Source organism: Jaculus jaculus, chromosome 5 (genome assembly GCF_020740685.1).
Source record: "Jaculus jaculus isolate mJacJac1 chromosome 5, mJacJac1.mat.Y.cur, whole genome shotgun sequence".
In the NCBI taxonomy this organism is placed as follows: domain Eukaryota; kingdom Metazoa; phylum Chordata; class Mammalia; order Rodentia; family Dipodidae; genus Jaculus; species Jaculus jaculus.
In genome coordinates, this window is record NC_059106.1 from 30,927,966 (window position 1) to 30,949,065 (window position 21,100).

At 46.1% G+C, this 21,100-nt stretch overlaps 1 protein-coding gene across 13 annotated transcripts in view; it reads left to right on the forward strand.

Moving 5' to 3' along the window:
* The window catches only part of Kiaa1217 (KIAA1217 ortholog), an 815,686-nt gene that overhangs the window by 779,066 nt on the left and 15,520 nt on the right, over positions 1–21,100 (forward strand). For all 13 annotated transcript variants that reach the window (XM_045151349.1, XM_004659754.2, XM_045151347.1 and 10 more), the window contains 5 exons: positions 10,011–10,186; positions 13,707–13,837; positions 15,277–15,424; positions 17,833–18,262; positions 20,422–20,605. In XM_045151349.1, the coding sequence (XP_045007284.1) occupies positions 10,011–10,186; positions 13,707–13,837; positions 15,277–15,424; positions 17,833–18,262; positions 20,422–20,605 (1,069 nt within the window). The remainder of the gene's footprint in view (positions 1–10,010; positions 10,187–13,706; positions 13,838–15,276; positions 15,425–17,832; positions 18,263–20,421; positions 20,606–21,100) is intronic.

The following is a 21,100-nucleotide window of genomic DNA, read 5'->3' on the forward strand; positions in this document are numbered from 1 at the left end:
AGAGAGGTAGAGAGAGAGAGAAAAAAAAAAAATGGTCACACCAGGGCCGCTAGCCGCTGCACTCAAACTCCAAACACATGTGCCCCCTTGTGTGCATGTGTGACATTGCATGCATGTGTCACTGCATCTGGCTTACATGGGACCTGAAGATTCAAACATGAGACCTTAGACTTTGCAGACAAGCGCCTTAACCGCGAAGCCATCTCTCCAACCCTGAAAATATTTTTTAAGGCATAGTCTTGGGCTGAAGAGATGGCTTCGCGGTTAAGGCGTTTGCCTGTGAAGCCAAAGGACCTAGGTTCAATTCCCCAGGACCCACGTAAGGCAAATGCACAGGTGATGTCTGGAGTTCATTTGCAGTGGCTAGAGGCCCTGGCATACCCATTCTCTTCTCTGTATATCTATCTCTGTCTCTCAAATAAATAAATAAAAATAAATAAATAATTTTTTAAAGGAGGGATAGGTGGAGCTGGGTAAGGTGATAGACATGTATGATCCCAGCATGGGCATGGGTGGAAAGGTGCTGAGGCAGGAGAATCATGAGTTTGAGACCGTCCTGAACTACATAGTGAGATCTCATCTCAAAAGTAAAATTAAATATGCAAAAGCAGGGCAGCTTGGACCTGCCTAGAGGTCTGGAAATAGATCCTAAGGGGTTGACAGGAAATATCTCATTGCTTAGTTCCCCCCCACCCCTCTCTCTCTCTCTCCCCTTCCTCCCTCCCATTCCCTTTTTCCCTCCTTAGCTTCCATCTCTCTTCTCTCTCTCCCTTCCTCCTTCTTTCCTTCTTGTCTTTCTATTTTTGATACCTCAACTGTTCAGAGCCCCAAAGACCAAAGGTCACCTGTAGGCCAGAGACCACCTGTCAGCTACTGGGGTTCTTGGCATTCCTGGAATTAACCCCTCCTCACACTGTGCCTGCCTTTTGGCACTACCTACTGGCTATTTGGCACTTGTGTTCCTCCTTGAACCGCACCACCCCCCCCCCCCCATCCGAGAAAAAGAAAATGATTACCATCTATAGCAGTTCCTAGCTCCCCTCAAAAGTGAGCACACGGTGGTTGGGGACATGAGTGGACTTCCTTTAGCATAAGAGTCACACCTGTTTTAGATGTTTCCTTGGGAGTCTGGGGTGGTGAGTGTGTCACTGTGGCTATGTTGGAGGCTGGCAGTTTAGCATTGGGCTGACGGGGAAAGGCATCCCACTTGCTGACCACTCCTTGTGACGCTTGAGCTGCAGAGCAGTCACTCTGTTAATAAGGAAGTTCTTCCTTCAAGGTCTAGCCAGACTTGTGAAGCCCTGGGAGTTGATTGCTACAAAACGGCCCAGTTTCTTTTGCTTGCTGTGAGTAAATAACCTTGAGAAGATATGCTGCCGAGCTTAGAAATGTGTGCAGTTGGTTCTCTAGAGCAGTCACAAAGGGGACAAGAAATACTGTGTTTCTTAACCAAGTTGCTTTCATTTCTCTGTCTGTCCTTGTATTCTCTGTGTCTCAGGCTTCCCTCCTCCACAGACTTCTGTCTTTTTAGCCAGGGGAGTCTCTTCAAGACAAAAACAATTGAGAATAATTAAGCTATGGAAGTACCAGTTCTCCTTCAGCACATGTATTATAATACACCCAAAATGTACTGCAACCCCAAAGTGATTATAAGCCCAATAATGGAGCTATCATTGGAGATATGCAAAACTCTATTGAGAAGTCTCAAAAGAACATAAATTGAATTAGAAATTCAAATGTTCTTTGAGCTGTGTTATAAAATAGTGAAACTGAATGAGATCTTTTGTGCTTGGCAGTCTGCTCCAGTAATTAGATAATTAAATCACTAGAAAGCCCTAGACTGTAGCATACCATCATGTTGGAGCATTTCATTTTTAGAATTGGTGGGCTCTTCACAGCAATAGAAAGGTGACGCAGGCCCTGGGGTGGCCAGAGAGGATAAAAGGATGTCAAGGGAGCAAAGGAGGCTGGGCGGAAGAGCAAGACCACCAAGCCACTGTGGGTGTGATGCTCTGTTCTCCAGGTTCACACAGTCTAAGCCCCGCTTTCCCGCCTTGCTGAGCACTGGAGCCCCCAGGCCCTGCTCAGTCGTCAACTACTAAGGCCTCTGCATCAGAATCGGGCTTTGTTCGGATGGATTGGAGGCATGGGAGGTATAACGAAGAACTACTGCTTTCACAGTATTGTGAATGTTCAGTGTGACGAGGTGCCCACCACTCTGTATGTCCAAGAGAGACAGTGACTTAAAGCGCTCTGAACAGCACACCTTGTCCCCACTAGCTGGTCAGCTGTGCCCTCTGTTCAGTGACATTTGGTACGAGTGCTATATGGGATGTTTACATTGCTATGTTCCCGTTTCCAGATAATATTTGGGTCTGTAATGCTGGCAACCCCTGAAGAGGGGCTTGTATTTAATGAGTGGTCTCTGCAAAGGATGATTTCTTTGTTACCTTTTCTGATGTGAATTAGAAAAAAATAAATCCAGTTTTTCTAAATGTTGAGTTTAACTGATCTTTTTCCAAAAATGTCCCAGTACTTGGATTTTTCTAAGCTAATTCCAGATGCACAGACGCGACCTAGCTTCTGTCTCTGGGTTGTTTCAGGAAAAGAACTAGTTCTATGGAAGCCATGGGTCAATTGTCACTTGACCTTAATGTTGAGAATGGATACATGTTGCTAATTCCCATGGTAGATTTTTTTTTTCTTGTACCCTCCTTATTCTGATTCCTGATAAGTTAAAATTAGTTTATTCTACTTAATGTTACATTTTTTAAGAATAATGAGAAGTTACTGTTTATTCCCTGGGGAGGGAGGGTCAGCCATAAAAAAGAAAACAGGACACAGAGCCTTAGTATTTGAAATGATACAATCACAGGCAGTTATCTTAATGTCTCTTTTGTGTGTCAGAGTCTCATTTTATCTTCTGATGTGCAAAATCATGGTCAGGGGAATGCTTGCTGCAGAGAAAAGCAAGCACACCAGCAGGTGGCCCATGTGGACTAGACCTGCTTTCTCCTGCAAGGCCGGAATGATAAATGGAACTGGAACAGAGGTTGACAGTTGCTGAACCACTTACCAAAGCCCAGGCAGATCTTCAACAGAGGCTGTCTGAGATGGGGAGACAGCAGCCAAGGAACCTGGATCTGTCACCACACCCTTTCATTGTTCTTCTCCAGAAGCCCATGGTTGTTACATCCAGGTGGTCAGGAGTCAGTCTGGGGTTTAGCTTACATCAAGAAACGTTGAGACTATAACACAACCTCCGTTCAGTATTGCTGCTGGGCTAAACAGTGTCAGTCCCACAGCTCAGTGGTATTCTTGCCTATGTCCACCGTGATGAAGACTGTTTTTTATTCAAGGTCCGGGTCTATTTTGAGGTAGTTGAGCCTAATGAAAATAGTTTCCTATTTTATTTATGAAGTTGACATGGATAACTCACTTGGTCCAATTAAAAATTTAATGACTAAGAACATTCTTTCTAAGTGTGCTTATAAAACTGTCAAAGGTATTTTCAGTAAATCGTGTTTCCAGCAAAGAGGGAGTAATTGCAGTTCTACTTACCTTTCCGTTGTTGGGAGTTCCATATCTTATACGGAGCTCTGCTTTTAGACACTGGACACAACAAAAGCACTGGATGCTCAGGAGCATGAGAGTGAAGGAGGTGAAGCCTGCCAATGACCCCCATGTTAGTCTGGTGACACTTTTCATATGTCATGCAGAACTGGAGAACTCCCACACTCCTCGGATCATGTTGCTGGGTTGAAGAGATACGATCAAAGTTTGGAGAGCAGAACCAGCTAGGATTTATGGAATGGAGTACCAAAGAGGAGAACTCTCTATAGAGAAAACTATGTGAAGCTGTGGGTCAGCTGTTGGATAACGAGCCAAGTATGTGTACTGTGAACAGACCACTGAGCCATGCTGACAGAAAAAGGAGAAAAGACATAATGTCTCCGTAAGCACAGGCAAGGCTGAGTTAGAATTTGCCACTGATGACACAAGCCCACAGCAATCTAGAAGGAAACTTCCTTAACCCACAGGAAACAGAACAGCCATAGTGAAAAGACACAACATGCCCAATACAATCCAGAACAAGCTGGCCGGGCGTGGGGGTGCACGCCTTTAATCCCAGCACTCGGGAGGCAGAGGTAGGAGGATTGCCATGAGTTTGAGGCCACCCTGAGACTACACAGTGAACTCCAGGTCATCCTGAGCTAGAGTGAGATTCTATCTCAAAAAAAAAAAAGGGAGGGCTGCAGTGATGGCTTAGCGGTTAAGCGCTTGCCTGTGAAGTCTAAGGACCCCTGTTCAAGGCTCGATTCCCCAGGACACACCCAAGCCAGATGCACAAGATGGCACATGAATCTGGAGCTGGTTTGCAGTGGCTGGAGGCCCTGGTACACCCATTCTCTCTTTCTATCTATCTGCCTCTTTCTCTCTCTGACACTCTCAAATAAATTAAAAAATAAAATATAGTTTTAAAACTCCAAAACAAAGCCAAGGTCATCCATTCTCACTCCATTGCTGTGGAGGTCCTATGAAGTGCAACAAAGCTAGCAAAGGAAGCCCAGGTATATGATGCCTCGGGGATGACGTGCGTGCCATCAAAATAATACTTTGAAATAAGTGAGGATAGTAAGACTACTCTATCTACTGAATATACAAAGGCATAAAATGTTTAGTGTATCCACAAAATGGAGTATCACCCAGAATTAAAAAGAATGGGTTTCTCACACTCAACAACATGGCTAGACTCTCAGAAGCTCTGCACTGGGTGAAGGACCTAGCTCAGTGGTATACTTGTCATGGGCTAGGGACATACCTCAGTGGTATATTGGCCTAGGACATGTGAGTCCCTGGGTTCCATCGCAGAACTAGAAGAAGAATGGGGGAGAGAGAAAAAAAACTGACTGAAAGAAGCTAGACACAAGGCACATGACTGTCTAATTCCATTTGCACGACATTCTCAGGCAGGAAGAACTGCTCTGTAATGACAGAAGGCAAGCTGGTGGTTTGTTTGAGCAGCAGGTTGGGGACCTATTGCAAAAGACTATAATGACACTTCTAAGTGGATAAAAGTGGTACCTCTCTTTTTAGTGGTGGTTACATTGGTATACACACTTGTAAACTCAGAACTCTTCTTTTTTTAAATCTTATTTTATTTTTTCTCAATTTTTTAAAAACATTTTCCATGATTATAAAAAATATCCCATGGTAATACCCTCCCTCCCCCCCTTTTCCCCTTTGAAATTCCATTCTCCATCATCTCCCCTCCCCATCTCAATCAGTTTCTCTTTATTTTGATGTTGTGATCGTTCCCTCCTCTTATGATGGTCTTGTGTAGGTAGTGTTAGGCACTATGAGGTCATGGATATCGAGGCCATTTTATGTCTGGAGTGAGCACGTTGTAAGGAGTCCTACCCTTCCTTTGACTCTTACATTCTTTCCTCTACCTCTTCCGCATTAGACCCTGAGCCTTGGAAGGTGTGATCGAGATGTTACTCAGTACTCTAGTCACTTCTTTCCAGCACCATGATACCTTCTGAGTCATCCCAAGGTCACTGCCATCTGAAAAGAGAAGATTCTCTACCCAAAGTGAGAGTAGCATTAATAAAAGGGTATGAATATTAAGAGAAGAGCTTACTTGGCAGTTTGATAAGCTTAATATATACACTTATCCAGACATCAGCAGATGTTACACCCCTAGGGCTCATGACAACCCCTGTTTTCAGTATCAGGGATGTATTCCCTCCTTGGAGCACAGAACTCTTTCTTAACATGAGTATATTTTACTGTTTGTAAACTATACCTTAGAGCTGGCACACACCTATAATCCCAGCACTTGGGGAGACTGAGCTAGGAGAATCACCCTAAGTATGAGACCAGCCTGGAGCTCCAAAATGGGTTATAGTCAGCCTGAGCTACAGTGGAACTCTACCTCAAAAAAGGGTGGTGCCGGAGAAAAGGCTTAGCGGTTAAGCGCTTGCCTGTGAAGCTTGAGGACCCCGGTTCGAGGCTCGATTCCCCAGGACCCATGTTAGCCAGATGCACAAGGGGGTGCACGTGTCTGGAGTTCATTTGCAGTGGCTAGAGACCCTGGCACATCCATTCTCTCTCTCTGCCTCTTTCTCTTTCTGTCTGTCACTCTCAAATAAATAAATAATTTTTTTTTTTAAAGCAAGGACACCTCCAAAGAGTTGGTGTTCTTTCAAGAACTGACATGCATGTGGGCCCGCTTCATGACTATCTCTTGTTTTTGCCCTCTGCTGAGATGAACTAGGACCTTCTTGTGTCCTAGAGACAATGACAATAACCGCAGGAAGGACAGAGGGATACAGAAGAGTGAACCAGGACACGAGGCCAGTTCTTCTTCCTGCAGGAACCCCTCCGCATTGCCCATGGGTCGCCAGAGTGCTATGAAAGTTTCCCTCGTGGGCACCCTCAACTGAATCTCACAAAGCCTGTCTTTCTGAAAAGGAAGATAGCAAAGTCTAGAACCCAAGCACCGTCCCTCCCTGCAGTGCAGTGAGGGGCCACACTTAGATATTGTGTGCAGTTGTCTTTGCTCGGGACAGTCACAACCTTCTCAGAACTGCTATACTGAGATTCTTCCAGTGAGCTACCGTGTGCCAGAAGCATGCTGGTGGCTGAGATCAAAACTACCTACTATGTGCCAGAAGCGTGCTGATGTCTGAGAACAAAACTACCTACCATGTGTCAGAAGCGTGCTGGTGGCTGAGAACAAAACTAACTACTGTGTGCCAGAAGCGTGCTGATGTCTGAGAACAAAACACCAATGTGCTTTCTTATCTTGATGGGAGAACAACTTGGGGTGCTAGGACTTGGTTCTGATCTGGGACTGTGCCAAGTGACCCGGACAGGCTGACTGCTCTCTCAAGAAGGAAGGATCTATCTGTATTTCTTATCTCTCAACTTTAAATCTGAGTGAGGAGCTGGCCCAGCTCCTTCACAGCAGTCTTGGTCTCTCAAACAACAAAGCACTTGTCGCAGGGTGAGCTTAAACCTGAAGAATATTTTAGTAGAAGTTTCTAGTTTGACATCTGTCATCAGAATCCACTGCTAATGAGACACAGCGTTGCTTCAGCTTGTTGGTGAGGTGTGGGCAGGAGGGCTGATGCAGAGGGTTGTGCCCCAGCTGATGGCCCAGTGACATCACCTCTCCTTTCACAAGCCCTTTTCTTAGACACTGACACTATCCTTGGCAATAAATCAAAATCATCCAGGAAGTTTGAAAAATTCCCAATGCTTAGGCTCACCCCAGACCAATTAAACAGATCCTCTCATGAGCAGAACTCAGTCACCCATAGCTTCTTCACTATTTAATTACCTTGTTCCTGCGTCAGACCCACTCACCTCCTCACGTTTCACCTCCTCTCATTCCACCTCCCTTTCACAGACAGCTCTGTGCAGCCTGAGCATATCATTTAATAGCAGGTAGTAGAGCTGGATTTTTTTGTTTTGTTTTTGCTCATGTGTGTATGGTGTGATGTGTGAAGTCACCTTTGTAGTGCCCTTGCAGTACCCCACCATCCCACACGCTCACCTGCGGTGGCCCGAACAAAGCATCACCCCAGGTATCCTGTTCCATGGCTTTCTTGTTTTAGCTGGAGTCTCTTATTGATTCCAGCGCTTGCTACTTTTCCCTGGTCTCTGCTCCCCTTTGTGGGACTGGGGTTACAGGCACATATCTGGCTGTTTCATGGGTTCTAGAGGTTAGAACCCAGGCTGTTTCAGGCCCCGTTGGGCCCTCATGCTTGCATAAGAGGTGCTCTTAACAGCTGAGCCATCCCTCCAGGCCTGCTGTGTTTTTCGCTGACCTTTGCAGTGCTGACCCTCAGCCTCTGCAGTCAGAGTGGGACCAGGCATTAGTGCTGTGTACAGGGCGTGCTTGAGCCTGTGGTTCACTCCATAAGTTAACCAGTTAGAGAACAATTCCTGGTTCTCTGCTGTTCTCTGTTATTAATATTGCTGCTTACATTCATTCAAAAGATTTACATTGAATTTCTATGGTGTACTAGGTATGGTGTCCTGGAAATTCTTTGGAGAATATGAATTAACCAGGTGGAGGGAAGAGCTATTCAGGAAGTAGGAATGGCAGGGGCAAGGTCACTGTTACAGGCTGGAGCTCAGCCAGTCAGGAAAAAGTCAAAAGGATGGTGTGGCTGGAGCAGAGCATGTGGAGGGTGTAGATAAGAGGAAACTGGACAACTGGAGGTGGGCACCTTGAGGACGGACTGGCACTGTGGACAGTATGGGAGGAAGATGCACTCTGTGAACTGTCTCAGAAACTGGTGTCTTAGGCTGGGCATGGTGGCACATGCCTTTAATCCCAGGTAGGAGGGTTGCCATGAGTTGGAGGCCACCCTGAGAATACAGAGTCCAGGTCAGCCTGGTCTAGAGTGAGACCCTGCATTTAAAAAAAAAAAACAAAAAACTGGTGTCTTCAGCAAGGTATTGACTGGCTGCTTTTAAGAGCGAGCTGAAAGGACATTAGCAAAAGCACTATAAGCATGATCATAAGTCACAGAGAGAAGGTCACCAACAGTGACACAGTTTTATTTGGTCCCCTCCAAGGCAGAACCAAATGCCCCACCTCAGCTTTCTGCTGTCTGGTAACAAAGGCCAGGATGCGCTCAGAGCTAGGTGTGGGCCACATGACATCCTAAGTCCTTTCCATTGTCTCACTGAACCTGCATGGCCTTTGAATGACCTCTACACTTTCTCACAGAGACTTGTGCTGTGTCCATGGTCAGAATCACACAGCTACTGTGTAGGACGTCAAGAAACAAGAGACAGAATGCAAGCTGTCTTTCTAGAGGCTAGTCAGTCACCATGCAATGACAGCGCTGGGCCCTACCGGCACCTTTGCATGTGACCCAGGTGAACATGCTTTGTCTTTACTTAGAAATGGAAGCATCGTGAGGCTTGGAACAAGCGGTACCGTAGTCAGATCGTATTCCCTCTCAGGGTAAGAGAGGATGAATAGAATAGGTGCTAACAGTACCTCCTCTCCCATGTGATCATACTTAGGTGAAAAAACAGTCCGTAAATCCAGAAAACAGTTCACTAACTGATATGCCTGAAGGCAGTGGCGGAGGGCGGGGGGGCTACTGATAATATACTAAGGATAATGTAATTGCCTTACTAAAATGAGTCGAGCAAATTTATTTGATGGATATATCAAAATATAATTGTCCTGTCCTCAAGACTCAAGTGTTGACTAGAGTCTTGTGAAGTATAGATACAAATTTGCATGTACCATGCCCTAAAATATATAAGGAACTAGAGAGTTATGGAAACTATGTGGAAATTAAGGGCTCACCTACATAAGCATCCTCATCAAATTCAGGGAGATTAATGAATTTCCCAGAGCCTTGGTCTCATCCAGAATCACCACCATCAACATCGAGTTACCATGTGGTAAGGGAATGTGATCCGTGGGGTTGGTGTGTGGAGCCACACACACAGTGGGGGTACAGATTCACCCTGAGCTGCTACTCGCCAAAGTTCCACAGCCAAGATGACAGTCGTTGCATGCTCAATCTATACCAGGCAGCGTGTCATAGATCCACAGAACCGCTCTGCGGGGGAATGCAGATCCCACATCATTAGTGAAAGCTGAAATGGGGAACGAGGATGCCTCCCTCACAAGCCCAAAGTGTCACCGTGGGCTGAACAGGGATGAGTCTACTCACCTCCAGAGCCTGTGCTCTTGGCTGCTGTCTCGAAAACCAGGACCTTGAGACTTTATGCCCTGTGAACGTGGTGCAGAGTATAGAAAAGGCACCATGATTCTGTAGACAAGGGAGTTAAAGGTGACTTGTCAGCCGGCTGTCAAGGCTCCAAAGTGGTCGTCTTTGCTCCCTCCCCTTTTTCTCACTGAAATAAGGATTCAGCTGTGGGTTGCTTTTTCTCTGAACCCACTTCTGTAGGCTTCAAGGCATTCACACAGGCAGAGACAGTTGAGGCTGATGTCCTTTGTTACACAGCTGCAGAACCAGGAGATGCTCCGGGCTATGATGAAGAAGGCCGAGCTGGAACTCAGCAGCAAAGCCATGGAGGTGCTGAAGAGGCTGGAGGACCCTGTGCAGCGACAGCGCACCCTGGTGGAGCTGGAGAGGCAGAAGTACCTTCACGAGGAGGAAAGGATAGTCAAGAAGCTCAGGTGAGTGCCGATCACTGTGCATATATGCAGCTTTTCAACCCAGAGGGAAACTGCCTTTGCACACAAGGGGGCCCATGCTTAGGAGTGCTTTCTCGGGCTCTTTACTGAGCCCATTCTGCATACAAGGCAGAGATCTGCTGATCCTGGTACCCATGAATACAAGTAAGTCCATGAGGAAGATCTGTGAATGAAGCATACCCGTGAATAAAGGCCTCCATGGAGGCCCTGGGTGAGCAACTGGATCTCGTTACAATTTGGAGAATTCCATTCTTTCCTAGGACTCTGACACACATAAAATTAAAAGGATAAAATGGCCACACCAGTGATAAATGGCAAGTCTATATTTAATCTCAATAAATTAAAACTAATGGCCAACATAACACAACACCAAAATAACTTCCTATTATTGAACTATAGTTAGCATTCAGATAAAGAATTTAAATGTAAACTGTATCTGACCCCAGAGTGAAAGATGTATCTTTGAATGTTACTAATCTTTCATAAGGCCATTATTGAAAGCATCTATCAAGTCCTACTGTTGAAATGCAGTTTTATTACTCCTCCATTAAAAGGAAGACACATCTTTTATTTTAATGTATGTTTTGTTAGGCAACAAAAATTTGTCATAGAACTATTTCACCTTTCAGTACAATGAACAGCCAATGTTTGGGGTTCCTATGTGGGTAGTAGTTTTCTTCTTGCCTGACAAGCTAGTGTCCCCCCAGTTGGAATGACAGAGGAGTAACTTGCATCTTCTTCTCATGCCCAGTATAGCTGCAGTCCACATGATGGGCAGCACTGTGTTCTATCACCTGCCTCATGTTTAAGCTGCAGCTTTCATCACTACACACCATCCAATATGTCTGATTGGATGAGAATGTCCCTCTCAGCAGTACAGAGAAAACAAAATTCAGTTGAGCTATTATTTTCCTAATAAATTCAATTAGACCATTATTCATATGCATCTCACAATAGCGTCCAAATTTTTCCTTAGTTTATGATAGAGTTACCTACCATCTTGGTAATACTAAAGGTACTATTTGTTTGAAATATTTTGTAACTGCTTTTAATTAATTTTAGTTAAGATCTCACAACTCATCTTTAGAGCTTATCCACATATATTCATTGAATAATATTTGTATAAATTTTCTAGTGAAATTAGAAAGAAGAAAATGGCCTCCCTTTAAATTTTTTGTTTATTACTTATCTGAGATGGCTCTTCCCTCCAGCTTTTAGAAAAATCTGGAACCTCTGTAATGTCCTGCTGCTGGTAGTTCTGGTTGGGGATGAGCTAGGAAGGGCACTAGAACAAATATATCATGAAGACGCTTACCTGGCTGGCTCTGTAGAATGACCGTAAATGGACAGTGTGCACAGGGCCCGTGTGGGCTACAGTGTGGCAAAGCGGAACATAGGAAAAGGAGTTCCGAGCAAAGCAGGGGTGTAGCGGGTCAGGCAAACCTAGAAAGGGAGAGCTTGCCGCTGATCCCAGGATTGAAGACGTTCACCCACTTTGTTATTCCTCATGGGCCGCAAGTCAAGGGCAGCCCACGCACCCGGCGGAAAAGCTACACTAAGATGCCCTTGCAGGCCATCCAGCAGGAGAAAGCAGAGTGACGTGCTCCCCGCGTGGCAGCAGGATTTCAATATCCCCTCCCGCAGCATGCCCTCGGCGACCTAAGGTCCTTCTAGCAGGCCCTGCCTCAGCAGTGCTGCAGGCTGGTGACCAAGCCTTCCCACACGGGTCCTGGAGGGACGTATATCCAAACTACAGCAGAAATCAAAGCAAATGCACTAAGGCATGTTCACCAAAAACTAGGCCTGAATTCTTTTGAAAATGTCTTTAAAAACATAAATCCTTTTGCCCTGTATGAGATATATAATGGGATGGGATAATCGGATAGGGCTGCATGGCAAGAGACCAGGGATTATAAGAAATGGGTACAGGCTAACTCTGGGACAATGAGGAAGAAGTATGGTTATGTTATCCAGAAACACACTGTGTAGAAGAGAGGAAAACAAAACTTAGGCAAAGTGGGCGTGGTGGCGCACGCTTTTAATCCCAGCACTTGGGAGGCAGAGGTGGGAGGATCATCAAGAGTTCGAGGCCACCCTGAGACTACATAGTTAATTCCAGGTCAGCCTGGACCAGAGTGAGACCCTACCTCGAAAAACCAAAAAAAAAAAAAAAAAAAAACTTAGGCAAAGTGACAAGCAGGACTGATGGCACACGGACAGGCCTGTGGGCTGTTGCTGGAGCTGCACTGGCACCTGGGTCTTAGCTCATGCGTCAAAGCTTGGAAGGACTGGGCAGGGTGTGCAGCCGCTGCGTTCAGCCCGGGGTGGAGAATGTCCACACACAGTTACCATACTTGAGGATGGGTGGTCTCCACCTCAAGGAGCAGCAGCTGTAGCACTGGCCTGCGGGTGTGCTCATAGAACATTGGGCATCTGTCTTTGTTCACAAATGTGGACACTCTCCTGTTTGGTTTCAATGTAGAATTTTGTAACACAAGAACCGACATCACCAAATTAGCACATCCCGCCGCTCAGATGAGGACCACGTGGTCCATCCCCTTGCTTAGCTGGCTGTAAACCTGCAGAGCCACCTGCTCATTGATACCCTGCCTCTGCTTTTACCCTGGCTGCTTCCAGCACCCCTCATGCTCTGGTGATGCAATCGCTGTTCGCTTACTGCCACCTAGTGGTCATATGTTTCTCCAAGTTCTTCCTGTCTTTAAGGAGGGCGTTTGCAATAAGCCTAGAGAGGACTACTTTTTTATTGTTTTAAGCAGAGATGCTTTTCTTTTCACACACAGGCACACGCGCACACACACACACACACACACACACACACACACATGTGCTGGGTGAGGGGACAATCTGCATATTCTAGAGCTTCTCAATCAGGGAATTTTGAGGACAAGTTTACTCTCTGCCCCAGGGCCATTTGAGCCATTCCTGTGTGTCACAGGAGCTGGAAGTGGGGCCAGGGTTACAGCTAAATATCCTTCACTGAACAGGATTGTCCTGCAGGAAACGAACTGTTTGGCCCAAAATGTCAGATGCCAAAGTTGACAGCCTGACGGTCTCATTTTACTCTACTGCAGAAGAAGTTCATTCCATACTTTCTTCTGCTCTCTCCCACTCCTCCTCTCTTTATCTCCTCCCTCCAGTTCCATATATCCATATATCTCCTGTCTCTCACCACTTCCATATCTCTGTCTGGACACCAAGGCACACACCCTCCCTTAGCTCCCATCAGCACCACTGGAAATGAAGAATGTCTTCACCAGCCACAAGCTCTCCTCTGAGCAGTGTAGGCCTCCATAGAGCAGGCATGGAGAAACTTCCTGGCACCTGCCTTACACCTCCACATAGCATTCCAAATGAAAATGTCTAGTGTGCTCCTGACACCTCAGTTGAAGTGTCAGTGGGGCTGGGCCACAACATGAGGGGACAGCACTGTGCCCTCACTGAGGACCTCTGCCGCAGCCTCCTTCTTCTGTTTGCCCCACAGAGAGCTGGAAGACTTCGTTGAGGACATGAAGAAGGACTCTTCGTCTGCAGGTCGAGTGGTCACTCTGAAAGATGTGGAAGATGGGGCCTTCCTCCTGCGACAAGTGGGGGAAGCGGTGGCCACCCTGAAAGGTGAGTGTTCACCTGGAGAGAAGTGTGAAGCGTCAGTCTCTGGGACATCTAAGCATCTCTCGGGTGTGTGCTGGGCACGGTGTGCATGGGTGGTAGGCAGCTTCAGCTCGCTGAGATGAACTTCCAAACTGGCACAGTCACGGACAAAGGGCTATTTATTGAAGATAGAGGGGAAATTCCATAATGGCAGAAGAAACTGGCCCTCTTTCACAGGACCAAGCAGAGAAAAAAAAAAGCCACAAGCCAAAACCCAAAAGCCACACTACACAACACACTTCAGGAACTCCTGGTGGAACCCAGATACTTTGCATATCTTTACACTGAATTCCAAATTAGGTTTGGACCTTAAGATCCACCCACTGACATCCCCTCTAGCCAGGTAGCTGGAAATATAAGAAGCCTTAATAGAAATACTGCATCTATTGGGGGACATCTGTTCAAACTACCACAGCATATGATACCAGCTACTTTGGAAACTGAGTCAGGAGGATTACTTGAGTTTAGTTCAAGGCCAGCCTGGGAAACATAGTGAGACACTTTAAAAAAAAAAAAAATCTTTCAGGCTGGAGAGATGGCTTAGTGTTTAAGACATGTGCAGGCAAAGCCAAAGGACCCAGGTTCAAATCCCCAGGACCTACGTAAGCCATATACAAGGTGGCACATGTGTCTGGAGTTCATTTGCATTGGCTGGAGGGCCTGATGTGCCCATTCTCTCCCCCTCTCCCTCCCTCCCTCTCTCTCTCTCTTTCAAATAAATAAATAACTTTTTAAAAAATTCTTTCAACTACTGAAGGATTTATTCCTGCAATTAATCCAACACCTACACATGTCAGGAGGTGTTCTTATCCTCAGATACATCATGAAACAAAGCAAACACGCATCCTAACCTTCTCAGAGGCACCAGCTCAGTGGGTGTTTAAGACTGTACTGAGGGCTGCAGAGATGGCTTAGCAGTTAAGGTGCTGGCCTGCGAAGTCTAAGGATCCATGTTCCACTCTCCAGGTCACACACAGGTGATGCAAGCGCGCAAGGTCGCACATGTTCACAAGGTGGCTCATGTGTCTGAAGTTTTGGTTACAGTGGCTGGAGGCCCTGGCATGCCTATTCTCTCCCCACCCATTTAAAAAAGAAAAGACCGCAATGAAACAATTAAGCCATTCTACTCACTTATCTGTTTGCCGAGCTCTTATAGTATGGTAAATTCATTAGGAACAGTTTCCATTTGCCTCCCCTTGAATACTTAGAGAAAGGACCTAGAGGAGCAATGACACATCCATGGCCATTTGGACTGATCCTCACCTGTGCTCTTAACTCTCTGCCTCCCACAGGTATGGGCTTACCTGGTGTTTCTCAGTGCTACCTTGTGTCATGGGCCAGGTAGGGGAGGAGGGTCTCTCAGTCTTTTTCTCCTGCACCTCACCAGCCGGTTTGGCCTACAGGAGAATTTCCAACCCTGCAAAATAAGATGCGAGCGGTCCTGCGCATCGAAGTGGAGGCAGTGCGGTTCCTGAAGGAGGAGCCACACAAGCTGGACAGCCTCCTGAAGCGCGTGCGAAGCATGACGGACGTCCTGACCATGCTGCGCAGGTGACCGGCTGGGGGCGGGCTGGGAAGGCCTGGGGTGGAGGCCATGGGCTCTGAACGTCTTCCTTCTCCAGTGGCTTCTTTCCACCCTTGGGACTTAACCGAGTGTCATTTCTGAAGTCCATGAGCTTTTACTGCCTTTTACTTAAGGTTCTAACTGCGCAGTCCAGACATGCTCTGTCAGGCCCATGCAAGGCTTTAAGATTAGTAGTGGAGGGCTGGGCTTTAGGTCAGTGTCAGAGAGTGTGCATGAGCAAAAGCCCTTGGGTTCAATCCCCAGCAATGCAAAAAAAAAAAAAAAATTGTGATGAATTTAAAAATAGAATTAGACAACAGTTTTAATAGAATTAGTAGACTTTATATAGAATTAATAAACAGTTTTTTAATTACTTGAAGAAACAGTATTTTGTTTTATTTGTTTGTTTTTTTGAGGTAGAGTCTCACTCTAGCTCAGGCTGACCTGGAATTCACTATGTAGTCTCAGGGTGGCCTCGAACTCAGTGGTCCTCCTAACCCTCTGCCACCCGAGCTCTAGGATTAAAGGCGTGCGCCACCACGCCCGGCTAGGAACAGTGTTGTTGTTGTTTTTTCAGTGTAACATTTTGAAATTAAAGAATAGATTGCCTTTAATCCCAGCACTTGGGAGGCAGAGGTAGGAGAATCACTTTGAGTTCGAGACCAGCCTGAGACTACATAGTGAATTCCAGCTCAGCCTGGGCTAGAGCGAGACCCTACCTCAAAACACAAAAACAAGAGTAGATTAATACAATTTATTAGCCTCTTTCCCTTCAAGAATATAGATGACTTCATTTGGAGGAAAGTGAGTAGAAATAAATGGTGTCCTTCAATTCCCTATGGCAGAGTGTCTGAGAGCATGTTGGTATTGCCTAGAAAAGAGAAGTGACCTCCTTGAGCCGACCTACTTATATCAGGCACTAAGCCGGGTCCAGGCACTGTCACTTCCATTATTTATAGGTATAATCTGAGATTTGGGGGCATTCACAGGAAGTTGGGTGTGGAGCTAGGATGTGAAATAATAGTTCGACTCCCACATACTTGTTCTTTTCTCATTGCCAAACGGGCACTAAAATGTGTGAGCATTGTTTGGGGAAAGCCTGAAGCTGGAATTAGGAATTCCATAGTAAGACCAGCGAGGCCCCGGCCCTTACCATACTTACCCCACTCACGTGGAGATAAACACAGACAACAACTAAAAGAAACCCACTTTGCAGCCACAGTAGTCCCTGAGAGCTTAGTTCTTTCACATGACTGAGAAACTGTCGGGAAGCTAATAGTTCAGACCAAATTTAAGAGTAGATCCCCAAGCAGTAAAAGGTCAGGAGCTCTCCTATGAGGATTTTAATCATTAACTGTAATCATTTCATCAGAGTAATGTGCAGCTGACTTTAAGATGAATTGCTAGCCATAAGGTGTAAGATTTTGTTAGAAATGAATAAGCTCAAGAAAGAGCCCCTTTGGGAACAACAGGTACATAGTCCCCTGCACAGATGGCTAGGAGATATTAAGGAATTCTGGACTGAAAACACAAGGTGCAAAGTGCATATCTGACTGTTCAGGAAAGAGTTGTCTGTATTATGCTTGCCCAGAAGATCAATCATTTTACATTACAAACTGTAATTTTTCTTCCCATGCAATAAAAATCTGCTAAAATACTTCTTAAGCTATTTGTCAATGTGGTGATTCATGACAACGAAAAAAACCAACCTCTTCCTGGGCTCCTTAGTGAGACCCAGGGTGGAATGCCCATCAGTGGTAGAGTGCTTGCTAGCATGGACAAGGTCATTGAGTCAATGCCCAGCACTACAAAAACCTTTTAAAAAGAGACCCACGCACCCAAAACAAAGGAAGACAAAAGTCGAGACACATAGATTTGAAGTCACGGTTAACCTTGGATTAGAAAGTCTTGTTTGAGCCCAGGTGGGAATGAAAGATAGCAACAAGTTGAATGACAGGAATGGCCAACAGAAGGAATTAGAAGACAGGCTACTTCTTGATATATCTGCCAGTGAAAGAAGAGCTTGGAGGCTTCTGGAAGCTTCCAAGTAAGAACTGAGTATATTTGAGGGCCGAATCGGGTGGGATCGGGTGGAGGAATTTGAGTGTTGATAGACATGTATTCACTTCCGGTCACTGGCACCCAAACAGTAAGTGTTTGGCGTCAGTCTGGGTAGAAGGGTGCTGGTGGAAGGGAAAAGAGACCACCTCCCAAGGAAAGGAGTGGACAGAGATCACTAGGCCGCCTGACTTTAGGAAGATGTCACGGAAACCCTCACCTCTAAGCTGCTGCTCCCAGGTTCTGAATGTTTGGGAGGGTGCATGGCACTGAAACACACAATGATAAAATGGACGGGCCCTCGTCTGCTCACGCTAACGTGCATGGTTCCTCCTAGACACGTCACCGACGGGCTCCTGAAAGGCGCAGACGCGGCCCAGGCCGCACAGTACGCTGCCATGGAGAAGGCCACCGCCGCCCAAGTCCTGAAGAGTGAAGAGGAGGTCCCCAGGCAGCCCCTCCACGGTGGCGATGTGAGGTCGGAGGTGGTGTCTGGCATGACTGTCCACCACGCACAGAGCGCCCCAGTGGTCATCCACCCAACCCAGCACTCCTCAGTCTTGCTGAACCCTGCCCAGAACGTGCCTGGGGGGCCTGGTCCCCACACAGCCAGCCCCCCGGCAGCCACACAGGACGTTATCTCTGCGCCACAGTCAACTGCACCCGCCCAGTCCCTTCCGACCTCTGTGAATGGTTCTACCATGCAGAGCTTGTTCATTGAGGAAATCCACAGTGTGAGTGCCAAGAACAGGGCAGTGTCTATCGAGGTACGGTCCTATTTCCACTTCTAATCCCATAAACACGATCTTTGTTTTTCCTGGGTAAGGTTGGGTATTATGTATGTATGAGTATGTTATTCACATAAGAATCTATAGAGAGATGAAATATATGATAATGCATAAGTCAAAGACTGGGTTTTTTTTTTAATGATTTTGAAAGTAGAGAGGGAACTTAGTAGCAGGCTTGAAGGAAAGGTTGTTAGGTTGGGGAAGGCTGGCACCTAACCTGGAGGAAAATGAATCAGTGAGTCCGTAGGGTGCTGCTGAACCTTGAGTAAATGGTTTTGAGGGAGAAAGCCCTCACTGGGAAGATTTGCCAGCACTCCCACAGTGGAGGATCTCAAACTGCCACATGATGGCTGAATGTGAATTTGCTGAGACGTGTGACTGAGTTTCCTGAGCTAATGCATACTCGCTTGAGCTTCCAAGCAGGCTTGGGGAAGGTTCGGTACTGGTTTTAGAAGTCACAAGACTCTTGGGTGAGCAGAGCAGGATGTTGAAGTTGTTCTGTGATGGAGGATGTCGGAGCAGAGGTGGGAATGGGAGTGAACATGTTGAACTGCAAGCAAGGAGATAAAGACTAAGAAAATGGCCAAAAATTGATTGGAGAGCATTTGAAAATCAATATCAAATGTCTAAAGTATGTTTTGAAGATATCAGCAAAATGCCTCAGCTCTGATCTGTGATTATTTTTATAAACAGTATCTTTGGGGATTTAATCTGCAGGTAATATACAGAATTGATTGAGGTTGTAGGTCTCAAATATATGGAGATGAGTGGAAAGCTATTACAGTAGTCTAAGGATGAAAGGTGGAAATGTGGGGCACACCTTTAATTCTAGCAATTGAGACACTAAGGCAGGAGCATTGTGTGTGTGTGTGTGTGTGTGTGAGAGAGAGAGAGAGAGAGAGAGAGAGAGAGAGGTCCTACACCTTTAGATCCAGAAAGGGAGCTGTGGGTGTGGTTCAGTGATCGAACACATGCACAAAGTCCTGGATGCAGTCTCTAATGCTGAAAACCATCCGATGACATATAGAAAAGCATACTGTTTTTAAATAATCTTTTTCACAATGCTCAGATACCATTTTTCTTTCCCCGCTCTCTCTTTCCTCTCACCCTAGAGCTTTTCCTTGACTCTGTTCCCAGTAACCTGGTCATAACTTCCTACCCATCCTGCAAGCCTGGGTATGTTGAAATGGCCTCTTAAAACTGCTGTGGCCACTGGGCGTGGTGGTGCACGCGTTTAGTCCCAGCACTTGGGAGGCAGAGGCAGGAGGATTGCCCTGAGTTCCAGGCCAGCCTGAGACTACATAGTGAATTCCAGGTCAGCCTGGGCTACAGTGAGACCCTACCTCGAAACCCCTCCCCCCAAAAAAAGAAAATGAAAATGAAAACAAATAAATGGGCTGGAGAAATGGCTTAGCTAAGGTTAAGGTGCTTGCCTGCAAAGCCAAAGGACCCAGGTTTGATTATCCAGGACCCACATAAACCAGATACACAAGGTGGCACATGCGTCTGGAGTTCATTTGCAGCAGCTAGAGGCCCTGGCATGCCCATTGTCTCTCTCTCTGTCTCTCTTTTTCTCTCTCACCCTTTTTATATCTCTAGTAAATAAATAAATCTTAAAAAAAAAACATAAAGAGCGTGCATACTTACAGTACTGCATGACATTCTAATACATGTGTGCATTGTATAATCAGGACATAGAAAAGTTTTGTCTTTAGTGTTTTTGTTTGTGTTTCTGTCTGTTTAAGCACTTTTTATACAATGAACTAACGGAATTTAGAAAACAAAAATCTTGGTAGTGGCAAGCACTCCCTTGACAGCATCGCCTGCACCTCGTTTATGTCAGTGTTGGCAGAAGTATGTGGCAGGTGCTGAGTGACCAGCTAGGGAATGGCCTGGGGTTTCTGTGCTTGTCTGTCTGCATGGGCTGACATGTGGCTTGGGCAGATCTAGGCAGTGTGACAGAGAGGTCAGGAAGCCGTGTGTACAAGTGTCTCTCGGAAGGAAAACATGGCGTTGCTTTCCCAGCACTTGAACAGCGTTGCACTCATCCCCTTTGCTCTTTGATATGAAGTCTACAAACTGAGGCAGCTTTTCCTTCTAGTTTTTTGAACTTCCCACATTTGTTGTCTTTCCTTCAGAAAGCAGAAAGGAAGTGGGAGGAGAAAAGGCAAAACCTAGAACACTACAATGGGAAAGAATTTGAGAAACTCCTGGAGGAGGCTCAGGCCAACATCATGAAGTCCATTCCTAACCTGGAGATGCCGCCAGCCTCCGGCCCGCCGCCCAAGGGAGATACTCCGGTGGACAGGCAGGAGTCGTCAGGTGAGGTCTGGCCCTACAGCAGGCATTTGGAGAAATGTGCGATCTCTCTGTCCTCAGGGTAGTGTGCGGGACACAGGGCCATGTCTCACTGCTTAAGAGCAAATCCCTAGGTGCTCCTCACATAGTTGCTGCTACTTCTAGCTCTAACCATGGCAGGGAAGACATGTTGTGTTTTAAGATACTAGAATAATGTCTAAAAGGAGGGAAATAGAAATTGCCAGCTTCTTCATTCCCTACGAATACATGGCTCATCCCAGCACCAGCTGGGGGACTAGGAAGCCTGCGTCTGTGATAAGAGCTTTCCCTGTGCTGCAGGACGGAAATGCCCGCTTACATGAGCTCCCAGGGATGTGAGATCATGAGGCAAACTTGTACTTTTTAAACAAAAATTGTTAAAATATGTATTTAACCAACTCAGCTGTGGCAGTTACCATCTAAATATCAATCTAAAATTCATTCAGCTGTAAACCAACGTGTAGACCAACAATAATGTCT